Here is a 12,805-nt window from a genome sequence, read left to right as displayed (position 1 = left end):
CCTCGAAAACTTTTGAGACGGCTCTGGTTTCATGCACAGTTGGGTAAATATATATATATATATATATATATATATATATATAGAGAGAGAGAGAGAGAGAGAGAGAGAGAGAGAGAGAGGAGAACGCAGGGAAGAGAGTGAGGCGAGAAGAAATAATAAAAAAATAAAAGACGGAGGGAGCTGAGTCTGTCAAATTTGACAGAGGAGGGCTATATGTCAATTATACGTGTGTATGACATATGAGTTGGAGCAGTGTTTTATCAATGATTTGACCTCTTCATTGGAGATGGTCTGAGTGATGTAAAAAAAAGAAGTGCAGTCAAACACGACAGCATGTGTCTGCGACCCTCGAGAGTGTCTTCGTCATCCCCTTCGTCATGTAATTCTCATCACTTGGATTTTAATACCCTATGAATCCAGAGTTGTTAGATATATGCGCATATATCTTCGTATTCCGCCTCACTTTTCCGTTTCCACTAAACAACACTAAAAGCTTCATTCAGAGAATAACCGAAAACCATGCAAGTAGTAGAGGACGTTGTGATTGTGGGAGCTGGAATTTCTGGCCTCACAACCGCCCTGGGACTTCACAGGTACTCTTTCTTTCTTTCTTTCTTTCTTTTATCTCACAGACATAGTCAAGCTCACACTGTACATGTCTGTGTTGAATCATATGAACCCGAAATACATGATATAAATATATCTAAAGTGAAGTTGAACTTTTGGTGCAGGCTGGGCATTAGGAGCTTAGTGCTGGAATCTTTTGATAGCTTGAGGATAACAGGGTTTGCACTCACAACATGGACTAATGCGTGGAAGGCTTTAGATGCCATTGGTGTTGGTGATCATTTACGGCAGCAACACCTGGCTCTTCTTGGGTAATTTTGACTCATTGGTTTCTTTAAAGTCATTTCATGCAGTCAAGCTTTCAATATGAGCAAGTTAATTAAAAGATGAGTGTTTGTTTCAATAAATAATATGCCATCCATTTCAAAAACATTACATTTACGATTATTGAAGTTGATAACATTAGGAATGAGATATAGACTATTGTTAGATAAGTTAGTAAGATTACTAAGATGTTCTTTCATTTGAAAAAGTAAACGGTTCATAGGCCTACATATAGAATCTGTTATCCCATATCCATAAATTGCCTCCACAAAATTGAAGAATTGAGATTTCAGTTCTGGGTTCTTCTAAAATATGAGCTTTGATAGTCTAGCCTGTCCTTTTAACAATACTGCAATCAAGAGTAGTCAATGACTCTTAATTTGTGAGATTTATTTACACATACTTTACAAGCGCGTGTGAAACTAATTGCATCGTGTTGAATACAGGAATGTGGTTTTCTCGAGAATTTCAGGGCTTCAGATGTCTGAAATGTCACTTAAGGGGAAAGGAAAACAGTAAGTCTACTAGGAGCCTCACTATATAGCTGATATTCCTCTATTTACATTTCATTTGCTTACTTTTCAACTGCAGATATTTCTTGTTCTGATTTTTAAAATCACTCATAAAAATTAACAAGTCACTTATCGCTTAGAACTGCTAAAGAAAATGACAGGATGCTCCTTGAAATTTTACCCTGAAATCTGAGGTGGTCCTGTGGGGCCCACTCGTAAAGGAGATTTTACTGAAAATTCCGCAGAACCTCTCTTAAAAATAGACTACCCAAAATCTGTAGAAACACATTCACACTTCTACTAAACTATCTTTATTCTCTTAGAGCCACTCTGCTCTCCAAATCATAACAAATCCACAACCCACAAAACAAAAACACAACTCAAGTACCAAAATTCCAACAAAAGATCATCAAATTAGGTTACAACAAATCCTCGTATTTGGGTCATAAACCCTAAATAAAGAATATGATTAATTTCAGTTTACCTCCCAAAGGTTTAGGTCCACTATCATATTAGTCCCTCTGGTTTCAATTTAATCAGTAATACCCCTAAACATTTTGATTTCATCAGCCGTGTCCAATTTCGATCTCTCCGTCCAAATTAGACGTTAACTCTGACAATGGAGCCAACTTTCAGGGCTAAAATCGTCATTTCAAAATAAAAATATCCAGGAAAAAGAAATCATCATCTTCTTCCTCATCCTCTGTTTCTCCTCTCCATCAACTGCGAACAACCCAAGTTATCCTTCAGTCACAAAAGTGATTTCTGAACAACTAACTATTTTTGCAAGAAGAGAATTAAATGCATTATCACGGTGATTATACCCATGATTGAATTAGTTGGCTCTTCTCCAAGTAATTTCACCCATTTATCCACGGTACCTTTCCATTTGGTTGAAAAAACCAACCCCAAAATGAATTATAGAATTGACAATGAAGAACTCAGAATGTAATCATTCAATTGCAATGGAAGAAGTTTAAACCAGAAAAGTTGCTTGGCCAATGTCCGAACAAACTCACTGCTTTGATGTTGCTTGAGTAATTGACTCACTTGCCTCCTAAACAACCAAAACAATCAAAATGAATGAATCTGATTTCAACAATCTCCAATGTTTGATCAAAGAAAGCCACTAATTACCTTGAGGTTTTGGAATGATATATCCATGTCAACTAGGCTATGAAGAAATTCAATCAGAGAATCCTCAGACGGAAAAATATGAACAACCACAAACAAGCATCAATACAAAACAGAACTAAGAACAAAAACTCAGATATGAAAATAAGAGATTGAATCTATAGACCTGATCAAGACACTCAAGCTACTTCTTTAATCAACAATCTTCTTGGGCTCATCATTGAACAATCCATCGAGGGATCCAACTCTTCTTCCTCCTCATCCTCCTCGTTTCTGTTATCCAGTGAATGCGGTGTCGCCGGTGAAACTCTTTTGCTACCTGGGTACAAAAATTTCGGATCATTTGCTATCTGGGTTGGTGCTTTGAGCTCCAAAGATGAGTCCTTTTGCAATCTGGGTCTGTAAATTCGATTAAGAAGATGTTGGGATTGTGGGATTGAGGTAGAGGAAGAAGGGTTTGAGGATTGGGACTCAAGTGTTTGGAGGAGTTGGAGTTTTTGGGTGAGGGAGGTTCAGAGGGAGGTGAAATGGGAATCAAGGTCATACCAGGTTAGAGAGAGAGAGAGAGAGAGAGAGAGAGAGAGAGAGAGAGAGGATGTTGTAGAGGGATTTTTTTTAAATCCTGAAATGACCATTTAGCCCTAAAAGTGGGCCATATCGTCAAAATTAACGTCCAATTTAGACGGAGTAAGTAAAATTGGACACAGCTAATCAAATTAGAGAGTTTGGGGGTGTTACTGATTAAATTAAAACCATAGGGACTAACTTGATGTTGGACCCAAACCTCAGAGTGGTAAACTGAATTTAATCTTAAAGAATACCACAAATTTATACAAGTTACCTAAGGTGATCAGAGCAATCTAGGGTAATAAAACTGAAACGATAACTAGTAGGTTAAACAGATAACCTACAATGAGATGATGGCAGCGGATGCGGATACTATGCCTCAACTCCTAATATACTGAACAGCAACACTGCGAACTGGGCATTTGAAACCAAAGGGCCCAGGGAAAAGTATTTGAAAAAAAAAATGTCAGAGTGAGTGGACAAAAATAATTAAATCGAAATAAATTAAATAAATAATTTAATACTTTCCCACTTCAAAACACTTTCAGAAACTAAGCATGCGATTCCATAAAAACAAAAGCTTTAAATCAACATTTATGAAAAACACGTTTATCGGACAGAGAAGCCAACAATTCAAGGCTAACACATATCTTTACCCAAGTGTACAACAATGGCGCAATGGGTCCACAAACATACCTGCATACATCATTACATAAAATCTCTGAAAAAGACAATCATTATCTAGGCCTCCAGTACATCCCCTCTCTTCTAGTGTCTCCGACTCGACTATATAGCTACCAGTACATCCCCTCTCTCCTGGTGCTACACTCCTATGAGTCCACTAGTCCACCCCCTCTATTCTAGTGGCTTGAACAACATAGATCGCAATCCAACAACCATCAAATATAATAAGTCAGACAAATGATAAAACGAAATTTTTCCCTAAAGTCAACATCAAAAACAAATCACAATTAATTTTCCGAAATCATCATATGTTCAAATTATAGTCCAACACCAAAATTATAATATCAGATCCAAAATCATTTTCTAAAAATATCCAAGAATCATTTTCTAAAAATTCCGAATACTTAGAATCGCATGCATTTCAATTTAAAATAAATGTGTACTCACCATACATAAATAGCTAAATCCGTCAAGTGTGGGTATCCTGGTCGAGCGATGGGTCTGTAAGTCCTCTTGAACAAATGACAACTCATAAACCACAATTTGAAATGCTTGACAATAAAAACAACTCAGAAATGACACCCGCACACCTCTTGTAAATTAAATTCCTTAAAAATCTGAAATCACATTGGATTCAACCCAAACTCCCAGAATTTCACCAACTTAATTATTTTAACATCCCAATGAAGATTGAAGATGATTCAACGGTCGGTTCTCCGCGAATCACAACCAGAAAATCCGAAACTTCGGAAATACCAATCGATATCAAACTTTCTCCGATTCTCACCAAGTTCATACCTAAAAGTTCTAAACCTTACAACCAACCCAACTAGCTAAACCAGAAGGTCAGAACCGGCCCTATGCGCCTCCACACACCACCACAACTCCATATCTAGTCACCAAATTTTACTAGCAAGTGCATCTCAACAAGTCCAACAACTTTCTCAACTATGATAGTGTCAGAAAATACCTTGGTTGGCCGAAAAATAGCTTGATCAGAAAGAGGACCAATTTGCACAATGAATCTTCAAAGCTTGGATTCTCCCACACCTCAAATTGCATCATGAAACTTGGAGGGGTTCATCATCAAGGAATGGGCTTTCGATCAAGGATGGTTTCATAGCCGGTGGTGGCTAGAATTGGAAGAAATCAGTGAAAATCTGCAACAATAAAATTCCAAGCCTTGATTCATTCTTCTCCGGCCAAATCACCGTGACCCACGACCACAGGCGTGTAGAGGAGGAGGATGCGTGTCGATCAAGACCGGTGGCTCATTGTCAGGTGGCCGGACGGAAGAGATATGTCGGAAAAACGAAGAAACCCAAAGAGAGGGAGAGAGAGAGAGAGAGAGAGAGAGAGAGAGAGAGAGAGAGAGAGAGAGAGAGAGAGAGAGAGAGAGAGAGAGAGAGAGAGAGTGTGTGTTACCTGGGGTGGGTTTCCGGAAATGGACAATAACTTCAGTTTTTCAGCTATAACTTTAACATACGAACTCCGATTTAAGCGTATCACATATGCACGGACTCAGTTTAATGTCCTCTACGACTTGCATGAAGAAAATTTCCTCAAATACTTGCCCGAACAAAAAGTTAAATTTTTGGGCCACTAAAAGTATCAAAATAAAGTAAAAAGTGAAAGTAATTGTCGTTTACCCTCTAAATTACTAGTAAACGGGCAAATTGAGGTACGAGACGTAACATAAAATAACTGTTCCTACCTTTCGTGATGCCTAATTCAGACTAGAAAATATTAATCTGTTTCTGTTTAATTGATTTGTTCATACACTATCCGTGTTTTAACATTCAGTTTAAGCATCCTATGATCATTTAGAGTATAAACTAAATGATGTGCAGTGGAGACCATGAAATTCGTTGTGTGAAAAGGAAGTCGCTGTTAGAAGCCCTTTCGAGTGAACTTCCTAGGGCCACCATTAGGTTCTCTTCAAAGGTTGTTTCCATTGAGGAATCAGGCTACTTTAAGCTGGTGCATCTTGCCGACGGAACCATCCTCAAAGCCAAGGTATAATAACATTGCAATTTTCTCTATCTTTCCTGTTTTTAAAACCATGACTAGTGTTATTTATGTAGTGTGCTCAGAACCCAACTCTATTCCCCTGTTTCCTTCCCAAATTTGACTACTGCTTTTGGGGTTCTCACATTTGACCAGTGCAGATGAACGTTCAATAATACCACAGCAACCATAAACATACATGCAAAAAAAAAAAAAAAAGCCTTTCCAGTTATGACATCTTTTGACTGAAATAACATCAACATTTGGTCTTCGCAGAGCTAACATAATCATTACATGACTCCCTGGCTCATTGGCCAGAAAGCATGGACCATTGACTCCTCTCTGCCTACACTCTCAACACTACTGTTTGGGTTATTAAGTTCCCTAATTAGTTTGGTTCCCAAGTATAGTTTCATGACAAGTAGGCAATTAAGATTTCTTTTGATGATCATCATTGCTCGGCACTATATATTCTTAACTGGACCATCTTTTGATGGGTATTAAACAACACCATATATCTTCAGTGCATGGATACTTGCAATATGAATTGATGTAATTTTTTTGATATTAAAATATATAAAAGAGTAAATTAGATGAGTGTCTGTTATTTTTTTAGAGATTAAAATAACCAATAGTGCACTTACACTGTCGGTGCATACAATCCTCTCCACATTTTAGATGGGTATAATCATATTTATTGGTCTGAGTTATTGCTTATAATGTCAACGCTATGGCTGAATAGGTTTTGGTTGGATGTGACGGAGTAAATTCAGTGGTTGCAAAATGGCTGGGCTTCAAGCCTCCGGTCTTTACAGGAAGATCTGCCATTCGAGGTAGTGCTGAGTTCAAGAGCAGCCATGAGTTTGATCCCATGTTCATGGAGTACTTTGGGAATGGTGTTAGATCTGGTGTAGTTCCTTGTAATGATAAAAATGTTTACTGGTACTTCACTTGGTCTCCCTCCAGCCAAGGTAAGCCTTTCACACAAGTATTGGGAATTATTTGCTTTCATTCGCACTGCTCCTCAAGTTTCCAGTACTAGTATCCTTACAGGCCTTTTCTTCATATTGCTTTAAAAATGGTGTTCACCTCTCAATTTCATAACGGATACAAACAATAATGATAAATTGTTTCATAGTATTTTACTTCGACAACTTCAGAAACCTTATGAATGTACGTACCATCCATATTAGTAGTTACCTAAAGCAGTGTGTGGGGGTCTCATTTTTGGTCTATACTTGCATGTCTTGTAGAGAAAGAGCTAGAGGAAAACCCAGCTCAGTTGAAGCGATATATGTTAAGCAAGCTCGGAAAGGTATCAGATGAAGTACGGGCCGTTGTGGAAAACACCGATTTGGATGCTTTTATACCCTCTCCATTGAGATATAGGCATCCTTGGGAACTTATTTGGGGAAATATTAGCAAAGGTAATGTATGTGTGGCTGGAGACGCGCTCCACCCCATGACCCCAGACATTGGACAAGGTGGCTGTGCTGCATTAGAGGACGGTGTTGTATTAGCAAGGTGTCTTGGTGAGGCTTTGTTGAAGAATCGGAGCCAAGAAATTAGAGATGAAGGTGAACAAGGAAAAGTGGAATATAAAATGATTGAAAGAGGGTTGAATAAGTATGCCAGTGAGAGGAAATGGAGAAGTTTTGATCTTATTAGTACAGCTTATGTGGTTGGTTTTATACAGGAGGCTGATGGAAAAATAATGACTTTCTTGAGGGACAAGTTTTTCTCTCCAATCCTGGCCGGGTTGCGGTTGAAGAAGGCTGATTATGATTGTGGTAAGCTCAGAAGATCTTAACTGCAATGAGCAAATGATACATCCTCTGTATAATGGTTATCAAGATTGCAAGTGTTCTTATATATCTGTCATATTTGTAATTCTAATAATCCTATGTAATATGAAGAATTACTATTGGAGTGCCCTAGGAAAAGGGTTTCTGTATAAAATCAAAACTTGTATTATCGCTTATTAACTCTAAACCATATTTTTCTTCATTGTTTTTTGCTGCTTCAATATGGAATCACTTCATCTCTATTTTTTAACTTGGCATAGCTCCTACTACAATTCATGAAGTTTTTAATTTGGGTATGGTTATAGAGAGGAGTCCCCAAGTTCAAGAGCTTTGGTTAATATGCTTACAAAAAAGTCGTTTTTTTGCGACGTTAAGAACATGTCGTAAAAGAGGCCAAAAGCGTCGCAAAAGGTTATTTGCGACGGACTTGCGACGGGGAAAGAAACGTCGTTAAAAAACGCGTCGCAAATAATCCAGCACTTTTTGCGACATGTAACTCGCGTCGCTAATACTTATTTGCGACGGACTTGCGACGGTTGACTCTACTTCGGTAAAAATCTCGTCGAATTTACTTTTTTTTTTTGCGACACCTTTTTGCTACGTGATAGTCCGTCCCAAAATATATATGCGACATGTTTTTGGCACGCTACGGTGCATCATAAAAGATATTTGCTACGGTCTTTTGCTACGTGAAAGTCTGTCGCAAAAGATATTTGCGACGCTTTTTTGCCACACGAAGATCTGTCGCAAAAAAACTTTTTGCGACGCCATATAAATGTCGTTAAAAATCTAATTTTTGGCTACGACTTTTTGTCACGAATGTTTTCATGTTGCAAATAGTTTGGGCGATACTTATTACCGACAAATATAAATGTCGTAAATAGTCTTTGCAACACTGGTTATTATAATTTTCCTGTCGAAAATTTTAATTGATTTTTTGTAACCAAAATAAACTTTAAGATTCATCGCAGTTGAAATGATACGAAAGAGTAATATACATAATAATTGTATAACAAATGCCTTGAGTCATACAAACTAAAAAGTCGCTGCGAATACAGTAGTAGTCAAAATATTAAACTAAATAATCGAGTTTAGAGTAGCATGCTAATTGTTAAATTTATTGACATCTTGTACTTCCAGCATCAACACCTAGATATTTCTCCAACCTAGAAAAAAGAGAAGAAAACCCATTGATCAATATAAGCAGCCAAATAATAAAATTATTTTTGTTATAATGATGAATTCGTTTATTTTCAACCTTATAGTTTATCATGTAGTTGTGTTTGTAGACGAAGATAATTGTCGCTGCCCTTCCAAATTCAATTGACGATGTCCATCAGTATCTATATTACGCCTAAGTTGTTGTGGACTTGAGGAATCATGAATCTATGAAAGTCAACAGAGATGAAAGCTATAAGTAAAAATAAATAAATGACAAAGCTAAACAAAAACAAAAAATTAAAATAAAAACATACCTGTTCACTTGTACTTCAACTTGGGTTTACTTGGATACCAACATGAGCCATCAAAAGATTGAGACGATTCGATACATCATCGTACTTTAATTTCATGTCTCCCAATTGAGATTCATGGCTCAATTTAAGATCATCTAGCTTTGTTTGATAGTTTTTTTCCATTTCCTCATATTTTCTTTCCATTTCCTCAATTGTCCTTTTCTCATTAGTCTCATAAGCTTTGGAATTACCAGACACTTGAGATGGAGTTACACCTGTTCCATACATGCGAACACGTCCATGTGCATCTTCTCCCATCACTTTAGTGAATACCTCTTCACGAAAAGTATCATCTTGTTCATCTTCTGGCCTCTCCTCCAAATATTCATTGAATTGACTCTACAAAATATAATTTCATAAAAAAATATAATCACTAAAACCAAAGCTTAATTATGAACATCAAGAAACATAACAACCAAGCCAAAATCCCTCACACAGAAAATGCCGATAATAACTGTTATTCTACCCATCATACCAAGTACCTTAAAACCAAAGAATTAGAGAACAGAAACCCAAAAAAAAAAAAAAAAGACAAAGAATGGAAGAGTGACCAAAGACTAAACTAATTAAACAACATACAATTAAAGATCAATGCTCAAGTACCCATATCAGTTTATTATAAGCAAGCAATGGTCAAGTTCCTGATCACCTGTTCTTAAACTAAACTACTGACTTATTTGGAAGTGTTATATGGTAATACTCAAGCTTTGCTTGATTAAGAATAAGGAAGCATCTAAGCCAAACAAGACAAAGAACAATTTGAAAGAAGTGGAAAAAAAAAAAACAGAGATCAGATAAAGAACGTCTATGTTATGTTTATATGTATATGTATATTTTTTTGACCACCAAAGCAGAGCAGCATATCAAATTAAAAAAACAACAAACAATGTTATCATATCATTAGGAAAAAAAAAACTATTAAGAATACCTATCCAAGACCAATCCCAGGAATAATTAGCGATGATAATAGTGCATCAAAGTTGTAGCTTTTCTTCTTCACCTAAAAGACCAAAAAAAAAAAAAAAGAGCTAGATGAATACAACTGTGAGATACCAGATGATGACCATTATATAGAAAACTAGCTGCAATTGTTCTTCATATATACAACATAGATCAGCTAGATTAATGCAACAACTTATCAATGGTTATTAACAAAACAACTATACAAGAAGACAGAACATAGCAAAAACAAAAATACAAAAACAAAAAAAACAAAAAAAGAAGAACAGGGGAAACATAACTACGTAGGGGAACTTGGACTGAACCAATATCAGAATGTACAGAAATTTCAACTGTAGGGGAACTTGGCTACGTTGAACTTCTCTGCTTATACTAAAAAATTACTCCTTCAGGAAGACTTAGTTGTGTTGGGGTATCATTCAATCTTACTGATTATTCTATATAGATTTTATGAGAATAGAAAATATTTTTTTGATTAATTGAAGAGCTCATGAGAACAAGTTTGATTAAAAAAAGCTCATATCCGTCATCATCCATAGTATCGTCTATATATATAACAGAGCATTTGCCTATCATAAACTGAAAATGATACGTACGTATATGACCCTCAAAAACAAAAGAATAGTATGCTCTTATAAACTTATAATAAAGGTTAAATTACCTTATGAGTTGTGATTTTATTAGGTTTTGATACGATCAAGGTTCTCCCTCTTATAGGAAAATAAAACTCTCTCTCTTTCTCTCTCTCTCAAACCTAAACACCCTAAAACCAGATAATGAAGCATAACTAATAATAAGAAAGAAAAGAGCAAAAACAATAACAAAGCTCTCAAATTAGGTCTTCTTGTAGCTCATAGATGATGGTATTAAACTAGAAAATACTAGCACACATGAAAGTATATGTTAAATTTTTCTCAACATTAACACAAAAGATTATGCAAAAACCTACAAGAACAAACTCAAGCTGGCCTCAAATCCGAGGGAACAAAGCTATAAATATTGTCAAGACACCAGAACACTAAAACTAACATGCAGTGTAACATAAACATATTCAGCAATCCCCTTCAAATCGAGAAATAACTTAAATTTTCCGAAATCAAAGATATAGGACTTGATTTTCTATACATGGAGACTCAGAAGCTATAACCTTTAGGTAGCAATCTCAATTACAGCTGAGCCAAAGCTCTTGGCACTAAAATTTCTTCGCATAATTACACAAACACAAAACTGAATGTCTTCAACAAAGATGAATCACAACCTTCCCCTTTCATAGACGACTCACTAACTAAACCCTCATCAATTCACAATAGAGGAATCACAGAAAGAAGACTCACCATAGAAAACAAAAAAACGATATATATATTGAATGACATTACCTGACTGAGGCGAACAGAAATCACTAATTTAGGGCAGTGATAGAGAGACCTGAAAGAAAAGGGGGAAATTAGGGTATAACGAGCAATAATCCTACAATCAATTTAAACCTCCATAAACGCAATAAAAAACCTTGCTTGATTCTGTAGTCGTGATAGCAACTGAGGCCAAATTGTTAAGAACCAGCTTTGAGCGAGAGATCGAGCGAGAGAAAGAGAGAGACAGAGTTCCGCCGTCTAGCTATAGGAGACGGGATATGAACTGATTTAGAGAGTCTTGACGCGCGTCTAGCTATAGGAGATTTAGATCGATGTTCAGTTTTTTTTTAATTTTTTTTTATTACAACGTGTTTTGAGTTATGTCGCAAAACCCTCCTTACTTTCTACCTATTTACGACAGTGTACACGACGGCATTTAATGAGGGACGCAAATATATTGGCGCCAAACTTTGGGCGCTTAATTCCGCCTAAAATTAAAGACTTTTGCGACGGCCGCGTCTCGTGTCGCAAATAAGTGTCGCAAATAAGCCTTTTTCTTGTAGTATACTACTGTTTTGTGGTTGTAGAATCGCTGTAAATCTGTATGTAATTAGGATTTTATTTAATTAGGATATCATGTAATTATGGAAAGATTGTTTCCTATTAGAGTTACACTACTCCTTTGTACTTGTATATATACCCTCATTTTGGGATTAATAGAATTATCGAATTAACCTTGAATTGAAGTATTCTTTTCTACTTGGTATCAGAGCAGGTTCAATCCTTTGAACTTGCGCTGCATCCTTTGAATCCTGAATCTTGAATCCCGAATAACACCACAAACCGCTGCGTACCACCATCGTTGAAGTCAAACCATCCTGAATTTCAAACCACCATCACCCTATTTTTTTTTACTGACAAAAGAAACAAAAAAAAACTTTTCTTTTTCTAAAACATTCATATCCATCTTGAAACCCTTGAAAATCAAATCCTGCGAAAATCATGAATTCCTCCATGATGCAATCAGAGAAACAGGCTATGGGGCATTCGGTAACTACAGAATTTTCTGTTATGGCTCAACGCAAACAGGGTCCTCCTCCAGGCTTCTCAGGACCTTCTCCACATCGTCCTCTAGGTAAACCAAATCCATATGCAAACAAAAGGTGCATTATCTGTGGGAAATTATGTCATAGAAAGGAGCGGTGCTATGAAGTGATTGGTTACCTTGATTGGTGGGACTTCACCAAGAAACCGCGAAAGAATCTGGGCAAGGTAGCTGTTGCTACTAGAGGAAGTTTACCTAGACAATGCCTCTGCTAATGTAGCGCAATCAGGTATGAACGGTAAGGTTACTTTTAATAGTACATGGATAATTGATA

The 12,805-nt window shown here is 36.6% G+C and overlaps 1 protein-coding gene and 2 long non-coding RNA genes across 5 annotated transcripts; 1 reads left to right on the top strand and 2 right to left on the bottom strand.

Moving 5' to 3' along the window:
- Positions 1-429: 429 nt before the first annotated feature.
- LOC112173357 (monooxygenase 3) lies at positions 430-7,802 on the top strand. The gene is made up of 6 exons (XM_024310971.2): positions 430-593; positions 732-878; positions 1,338-1,406; positions 5,639-5,804; positions 6,538-6,766; positions 7,049-7,802. Exons 1-6 carry the CDS (start codon positions 520-522, stop codon positions 7,603-7,605), a joined length of 1,242 nt encoding a protein of 413 aa, XP_024166739.1. The 5' UTR covers positions 430-519; the 3' UTR covers positions 7,606-7,802.
- Positions 1,990-2,682, bottom strand: LOC112173360. 2 transcript variants are annotated; one of them, XR_005801110.1, is made up of 4 exons: positions 2,541-2,682; positions 2,386-2,460; positions 2,228-2,284; positions 1,990-2,126 (listed from the first exon to the last, which is right to left on the bottom strand). It is a non-coding gene; the product is annotated as an uncharacterized LOC112173360 (long non-coding RNA). The 2 variants fall into 2 exon arrangements; XR_005801111.1 differs by lacking the exon at positions 2,228-2,284 and having other exon boundaries at positions 2,000-2,126.
- A 768-nt stretch (positions 7,803-8,570) lies between the features above and the next one.
- LOC112173359 lies at positions 8,571-11,733 on the bottom strand. 2 transcript variants are annotated; one of them, XR_002925539.2, is made up of 6 exons: positions 11,581-11,733; positions 11,451-11,499; positions 10,043-10,114; positions 9,076-9,453; positions 8,859-8,986; positions 8,571-8,766 (listed from the first exon to the last, which is right to left on the bottom strand). It is a non-coding gene; the product is annotated as an uncharacterized LOC112173359 (long non-coding RNA). The 2 variants fall into 2 exon arrangements; XR_002925541.2 differs by lacking the exon at positions 10,043-10,114 and having other exon boundaries at positions 11,581-11,732.
- Positions 11,734-12,805: the final 1,072 nt, after the last annotated feature.

The sequence above is a fragment of the Rosa chinensis genome, chromosome 6 (genome assembly GCF_002994745.2).
Source record: "Rosa chinensis cultivar Old Blush chromosome 6, RchiOBHm-V2, whole genome shotgun sequence".
NCBI lineage: Eukaryota > Viridiplantae > Streptophyta > Magnoliopsida > Rosales > Rosaceae > Rosa > Rosa chinensis.
This window is presented reverse-complemented; position numbering and strand designations above follow the sequence as displayed.

Excerpts from the sequence above, each read along its gene's own strand:
- LOC112173357 (XM_024310971.2), top strand. The coding sequence starts at position 520 with ATGCAAGTAGTAGAGGACGTTGTGATTGTGGGAGCTGGAATTTCTGGC. Across the intron at positions 594-731 it reads ACCGCCCTGGGACTTCACAG|GCTGGGCATTAGGAGCTTAG; the intron begins GTACTCTTTCTT and ends CTTTTGGTGCAG. Across the intron at positions 5,805-6,537 it reads GAACCATCCTCAAAGCCAAG|GTTTTGGTTGGATGTGACGG; the intron begins GTATAATAACAT and ends ATGGCTGAATAG.